General features: G+C 52.9%; 1 protein-coding gene across 1 annotated transcript; it reads left to right on the top strand.

Annotated features, from left to right (window-relative positions):
- The first annotated feature begins 3,810 nt into the window (after positions 1–3,810).
- GJB6 (gap junction protein beta 6) lies at positions 3,811–4,596 on the top strand. Its single transcript, XM_060079909.1, has one exon. It carries the CDS (start codon positions 3,811–3,813, stop codon positions 4,594–4,596), a length of 786 nt encoding a protein of 261 aa, XP_059935892.1.
- Positions 4,597–7,681: the final 3,085 nt, after the last annotated feature.

The raw sequence follows: 7,681 nt of genomic DNA, 5'->3' as shown, positions 1-7,681 counted from the left end.
CAGTGGACCCCCGGGGAGGAACTGAAGGGCTGTGGCCACAGCTACTAGTTTTCCCTTCACGGGTCACATCCTCACTGCCCTCCGGAAGCTGCACCCGGGTTCCCGTTCCTGGGGGGCGCCACTGGCGGCCGGGTGGTCGGTGATCGATGGTGCAGGGGAGCCGGGTCCCAGAAGCAGGAACCTCGCCCTGAGTCTCCTCTGGCCGCAGAGCTGCGAGCGCCTCCGGCGCTGCTTGTGCCTTGGCGTCACCGCGCCTCCTCAGCGCAGGCTCCTCCACTGTCCAGAGCCAGTGTGGACACAGTGAGGGATGCTCCGTCCTCAGGCCCAACAGGGAGTCGGGATGACTTTGCAGGGAGTTTAGATGCCGAGGGGATGCTGGGGCTTCAGTTTTGGTCCCGTCATCAGTGAAACTGACACGGCTTTGTGAAGCAAACCAGTTATGCTTAAATTCTTAAATAAGAATTTTTAAAACAAGAAATTATATTACTGAGGCAGAATGCTGATGGACAAACTATTTGAGTGTAAGAGGGAAGCACCATCTCTCTTCCTAACACTCCGTGTCATCAGAAGTCAGGTCACTGATTTCCTATTTTCAGAGCTAAGCAATTGGACCGCAGCTGTGTGTCCGCAGTGACTAGAGACACTGCACAGCCCAGTGGCGTTTGCTTCTGTGAGCTTGATTGTCACCACCTTCCTACACAGGGGCCAAGCAAACTTATTCTTTGCCTAAAAGGCAGCCAGGAAGGTGCCAGTTAAAATAAACCGCTCTGGTTCACAGAGAAAGAGTTAATATTTTGCTTTTTATTGAACAAGCTTTTTATTATTAAAGCTTTGTTTAACACTAATTGTGAGGGGTACCGACGGAGGCAGTTACTTTGGAAAGTAATTTTCAAAGTGTCTTCACATCTGCCACCAAAATGTTTCTGGCAGGCCCCCCTGAGGCTCTCCTGCAGTGGAAGAGTCCTGGGGGCAGTGGCTGCGGCCTCAGGGCAGGAAGCCTGGCAGGGGGCGGGGGGGGGGTGTCCACACCCCCGGCCAGTCTTCTGGGAGGTGAGGTGAGCTGTGCTTCTGTTCGAGGCCTCGACAGTGACCTCCAGCCGGACAACAGGGCTTCTCCCTAAGAGCCTCGGAAGGATGCGAACAGACTCCGTAGGAAGCCATCTCATTTCTTTTTCTTCATTTAAAGGCACATTGCTGATCTTTAGTTAAGAGTCAGTAAGTATCGTAAAACAGATTATTTTCTGTTCAGCTTTGCTACTTTGATAGAGCGTGTAATTTGGGGACCCAGAAAAGTCAAAAGAAATAAAGATGCCGCCACAATAATTGCCCCTGTTTTTTTTTTTTTTTTTTTTCTTTTTGTGGTATGCGGGCCTCTCACTGTTGTGGCCTCTCCCGTTGCGGAGCACAGGCTCCGGATGCGCAGGCCCAGCGGCCATGGCTCACGGGCCCAGCCGCTCCGCGGCATATGGGATCCTCCCAGACCGGGGCACGAACCCGTATCCCCTGCATCGGCAGGCGGACTCTCAACCACTGCGCCACCAGGGAGGCCCGCCCCTGTTTTTTAAGGAGATGCCCCAGGGGGCAGGAGTCAAGGATTCTGCTCTAGAAAGCGGGGGACCTCGTGAGGGGACATTTGACCTCCGGACCTCTCCCATGACGTCAGCCTCTCCGAATTCCTTCAGGCCAGTGGCCTCCGGCCCCTGGGAGGGTGAGGGTGGTGCCTTACTCAGGCAGCTGAAGATAGACAATTCAGAGAGGAAACAGCCTTCTTACTGGTGGGGGAGTTTAAACTCTCTGCACTTTGGAGGGTTGGAGAAAACGTGACCTTTATTGGAGAAATCCAAACCTTGCTGGTCGGGCGCTGAATTCCCCACACTTCAGTGGGAGATGTTTACTAGTTAACTAGAGAATATCTCCGGCTTGTAAACAGACAGGATGGACCTCCCAGGTGAGCCGACACTGTAAAATATGTTCAAACCTCAAGATATTTGTGTCTTCCTTCCACTGGGTGCATCCCGGTGCTTCCAGATCAGGAGGGCGACAACTGGGAAGATTTATTCTAACAACTTCCACCAGGAGCTAAGAGTGAATTCTACAGTTCATAGCCCTCCAGTGAGGTTTTTAAATGAAAGACTCATTACTGTGGACTTGGAAATCCTTTAGGTCATGGGGTCAGTGGTCTGAGGCGGGGGTTAGACGCAGATCCTGAGACCAGTCTTCTTGACCGAGGCCCCCGTGTCCCCCCGGACGCGCATCGGAGGCTCACACAGCCTCCCATGAGAAGCATTAACGACGAGGCACCCCAGCGTTAAGGAGTGTGTGTTTAAAGAGCTGTGCTTTTTTCTCAGCTCTTCTTTTCAAAAATCAAAAACCTGGCTGTCTGTACACTCTGCCTTTGAGTCCCGTTTAGTCCTGGATCCACACAGGAATCAAGCGCCCAGCCCCTCAGCTGCTCTGGGGGCTCCTTCCAGGCCCTTCCTCCCGTTCCCGGCCAGGTGGACGCCCACCCGCGTGCAGGTCATTCTGGAAATGCACATGAAGAGCTGCCCAGGGGGCCCGGGCTCCACCCTCCTCACCAGCCTGAGAGGGAGAAGCCTGAGCCCACGTTCAAGTGCAAGAAAGTCTCCCCCAGGGGGGTTGACAAAAGGCCTTTGGGGCCCCTCCCCCTAAAAGGCTATGAGAACTTGGGTGAGCGTGTTTTTCTGAGGAGACGGTCTTTCACTTTCAGAAGATTCTCAAAGGGTCCATTATTCTTTTATTTTCTGAGCAGAATACTGACCAACTCTCTGGTCTGCCGTGGCCATGCAGAAGGGGTCCGTTTGATTTGTGCAGAGTTTGTGTAGAAGTCAAGGGCCCTTCCCCTCAGGACGTTGGATCAGAGGGACCCTGCACTGCAGGCGGGGCTGGTCCTGCACCTGCGGCTCTTGCTGTAAACTTGGCACCTGTCCGGTGGGGGAGCGGCACTGCCTATTACAGGGGAGAAAAGTGAGCACTTGTTGTAAAAGCCTGTGGTTCTATTTTGGAAGAGGCTCTTTGAGTAGTTTATGGCGTTAGGTTTCCTAAGAATACATGATTATGGCAGATGATGTTGTTCAAGCCAGAAGTAAATACAAGCATATTGTGCAAAGTGAACTAATAAGTGTTTGGTTTCTTTTTTTCCCCTTCTTAGTCCACTGGGTAAAACAGATTGTGTCATTCCAGTGAATGATTCTTTTTCTTGGATAAGCCCTTTAACGAATAAAATCTACTGAGGGGGCTTCCCTGGTGGCGCAGTGGTTGGGAGTCCACCTGCCGATGCAGGGGACGCGGGTTCGTGCCCCGGTCCGGGAAGATCCCACATGCCACGGAGTGGCTGGGCCCGTGAGCCATGGCCGCTGGGCCTTCGCGTCTGGAGCCTGTGCTCCGCAACGGGAGAGGCCACAGCAGTGAGAGGCCCACAAAAAAAAAAAAAAAAAAAAAAAAATCTACTTAGGAACCTCTGTGATCCCTTGGGCAAAGCGAAACAGGGATTAAATGGGAGCTTGGAAACGAATGAGGTTTGCTTGAGGTCCTGGGTTAGTGTCAGGCAGCAACCTAACGTATAATTCGAGTTCAGCTGAATCCAGATGATCGTAAACCCTCACCGGAACGCGAGAGTGTTTTCAGAGTGGGTGTTGTTCCCTCCCAGAAAACCACCTCCTAGCAGCTCAGAGGGTGACCTCAAGAGAAACGTGCTCCTGTCTGTAACATTACAGCGGTCTTACACATTGCAGGAAGATTCCACTAACTGCCCTGTGCTACTTTTTGCCTGTTCAGGAGTAAAGCGTCAGGATGGACTGGGGCACGCTGCACACGTTCATCGGCGGCGTGAACAAGCACTCCACCAGCATCGGGAAGGTGTGGATCACGGTCATCTTCATCTTCCGCGTCATGATCCTCGTGGTGGCCGCCCAGGAGGTGTGGGGGGATGAGCAGGCCGACTTCGTGTGCAACACGCTGCAGCCCGGGTGCAAGAATGTGTGCTACGACCACTTCTTCCCCGTGTCCCACATCCGGCTCTGGGCGCTGCAGCTCATCTTCGTGTCCACGCCGGCCCTGCTGGTGGCCATGCACGTGGCCTACTACAGACACGAGGCCGCGCGCCGGTTCAGGCGCGGGGAGAAGAGAAGCGAGTTCAAGGACTTGGAGGACATCAAACGGCAGAAGATCCGGATCGAGGGCTCCCTGTGGTGGACCTACACCAGCAGCATCTTCTTCCGCATCATCTTTGAGGCCACCTTCATGTACGTGTTCTACTTCCTGTACAACGGGTACCACCTGCCCTGGGTGCTCAAATGTGGCATCGACCCCTGCCCCAACCTCGTGGACTGCTTCATCTCCAGGCCCACGGAGAAGACTGTCTTCACCATCTTCATGATCTCCGCGTCCGTGATCTGCATGCTGCTCAACGTGGCCGAGCTGTGTTACCTGCTGCTCAAGGTGTGTTTCAGGAGATCCAAGCGAGCACAGAAGCAAAGAACCCCCCCCAACCATGCCCTCAAAGAGAGTAAACAGAACGAAATGAATGAGCTGATTTCCGAGAGCGGGCAAAACGCCATCACGGGGTTTCCTAGTTAAACGGTGCCAGGCACCACGTAGCTGACGTAGGGTAGCATCACAGAACTGGGGCCTTTCCCAGAAGGCAGTGCCGACCAGGCATCCTGGCTCTCGGCTGAGACTCCGTCCTTACAAATGGCTTTCACGATTCATAGATACCTGAGTTAGCTTTCTGTAGAATAATCGGGCCATGAATGTGCCACGTAATCAAATGTGTGGTCCGGCTCTACAGCCGGGCCTTGGTGTAACTTTTACATGTGGGTTTAAGTGGATTGTCTGACGTGGGGGTATTTCCTGAAAATTTAAGGACGTAACTGTTGTCGAAAAACATTTATCTAGAAATTGATACTTTTATTAGGAAGAGATATTTTTATAGGATTGAATGTCTTAGTTCTGATTTTGAATTTATGTGAAGTATTTTTATAATGACTGGTCTTCCTTACCTGGAAAATCACACAATGTTAATTTTAGAATCATGCCTTAAGTGTCTAATATTTAAGCTTACTCTGTCTTGTTGTAGGTATTGTTTTTCGTTGTCTGCGGACAAATGTGTGAACTGTCCTGGCTCTTAGGGTGGAAAGGGTTCACTGTACAATGTATTTTCACTGCTGTCTGGGCATGGCCGGAAGTGTACGGAAGCGGGAAGCTTTTCCACGGGGCTGACTTGCAATCCTCGTGAACAGCTGATGCAGGAATGCGCTCCCTCAATAAAGATGAGCCCTTTGCTGAAGCCTTCTGTTCTGGGCCACCGCGTCCCTGGCGACCTGATGCGCAGCTCGGAGCGGGCTGCTGGGGGGGCCGCGTGGCTGCAGTGGTGGTGTCCGCACGGCCCTGCACCCTCCTCACATCCCTCTAGCAGGGGCGCTTTAGCGGCCCCCCAGGCCTCAGCTTGGAGAGGGGTCGGCTGCTCCGGGACATGGAAGGTGTGCCCTGGGTCAGCTTCCAGCCCCTCGGACAAGGGGAGAGGGCCCTTCAGTCCACAGCTCTGCACCCACAGGTGGTAAAGGGGAGGCCTTCCTCCCGGGCTTTCCAGGTGGGACACAGATGCCTTTAGTGGGGGTACTGGTGCACCAGCCGAGGACCAATCACCCTGGAGATGTCACACCCCAGGGCCACCCCTGGGAAGGGTGCAGTCAGCACACGTGCTACGCATAGGGACACCTGGTGAACCGCGAATATTCTCCAGGGCTGGACCTGCATGCCGGGATTCCAGACCCTCTCCCCAGAAATGCAAACAGGAAGTCTCATTTTCTTCAGAGTCCGAAGCAAATTCCAGACATATCCTTTCATCCGTAAGTATTTTAGTAGCGATCCATGAAAACCAAGATCTAACCTTTAAGAACAAAACCACGATTTTTTCACGCGGAAAATCCAGTCCGCCTCCGTAATTCCTGATGGTCCCATGACAGCCTTTCCTGATAAACGGCTGTTTGAATGGGTCTCAAGCAAAGCCCATAAACAGGATGGGGGGACATGGGGGGGGGATGAAAAGGCTTTGGTGGCAGCCCCACTGCATGGCAGAGGCTCTTCCCGCCCGCCATGCTCCCAAGGCTCCCGGCCACCCCCTTCCTCCATTTTCCCTGTCTCCTCCGCTCCTTCACTGCCCTCAACGCTCCTGCCCCCGGAGCTGTGTCTCGGCCGCCCCCGGGTCTGAGGTGATGGCCACACTACCAGCCTCGCCCACCCGTCACCTCCCAGCACCTTAATCTGGGCCCAGCCCCACTAGCAGCCCAGGCCGCCATCAGCACCAGGGACGTTCTGGCACCAGTGTAATGGCCTCTTCTCAGCGTCACCCTCGTAAAGCTCTCCTTGAGGCCTTGTTCTGTCTGGGTTCCGAGACACTGTCCCCTACCCTTGGGCCTCCTGCACTGGCTTCTCTCCCTCGCCCCCTTTCCTCTCCCTGCACGCTTCCTTATGAGATATTATCCCCATTTTACAGATGAGGCCACTGAGGCTCAGAGGTTAAATAACTTGACCAAGGCTTACCCAGCTAAAAAGCAGCAGAGCCAAGATTCAAAGCAGGCTGAATGTCTCCAGGGTCGGTGGCTTCACTGCCGCTCCCGCAGCTCGGTGCTCAGGGACCACAGTGCCAAGATGCCCATCACCCCTCATCCAGCTCCAACAACCATCTGGCCATGCCCGTTCACATTCGGGGTGTCTCGCCCGATTATCCCCCAGCCTGGATGACTGTAAAGCAAATCCCAGACAGATCGTTTCTTCTGCAGATATTTCAATATGGGTCCTTGAAGAGTATAGACTGGGACCTCCCTGCTGGTCCAGTGGTTAAGAATCTGCCTTCCGATGCAAGGGACATGGGTTCAATCCCTGGTCGGGGAACTAAGATCCCACATGCCGCAGAGCAACTAAGCCCGCGCACCACAACTAGAGAGAAAGCCGAGCGCCACAACTACTGAGCCCTTGCACCACAACAAGAAAGAAATCTGCACGCCACGGGGAAAGATCCTGCATGCTGCAACAAAGATCCCACGTACCACAACTAAGACCGGACGCAGCCAATAAATAGATATTAAGAAAAAAAGAGTATAGGCTAAGCTTTTAAAACAAAAACACAATGCCACCATCACACTAAAATAGCCAGTCCATGTTCATAATTTCCCAATTGTCCGTTCAGGTTCTTTTCTTTTTTTAATTAAACTTGTTATTTTGAGATAACTGTAGACACATATAGGTGGAAGAAATAAAACAGACATCTTGTGTGCTTTTGGCAGTCTCCCCCAATGGTAACATCTCGAAAAACTACCATCCAAGATCTCAGCAGGACACAACACTGACACAGTCCAGATACAGAACATTTCCATCACCACCAGGATCCTGGTGGGGCCCTTTTATACCCATACCCGATACCCTCCGATTCCGATCCCACCTACTCCGGGCAACCACTAATTTGCTCACCATCTCTCTGATTCTGTCGTTTCAGGAAAGTTACATAAATGGAATCGTGCAGTATGCAACCACTGGGACTGGATTTTTTTCTCAGTGTAATTCTCTGGAGATTCACTCGGGCCGCCGCACCAAGAGTTTGTTCCCACTGCTGGGCAGCTTGGTGGTTGCACGTTTCATTTTTGAAAAGCAGCCGAAGTGTTTT

Source organism: Mesoplodon densirostris, chromosome 17, assembly GCF_025265405.1.
Source record: "Mesoplodon densirostris isolate mMesDen1 chromosome 17, mMesDen1 primary haplotype, whole genome shotgun sequence".
In the NCBI taxonomy this organism is placed as follows: domain Eukaryota; kingdom Metazoa; phylum Chordata; class Mammalia; order Artiodactyla; family Ziphiidae; genus Mesoplodon; species Mesoplodon densirostris.
The sequence above is the reverse complement of the archived record's forward strand: the minus strand, read 5'-3'. Positions and strand labels throughout refer to the sequence as shown.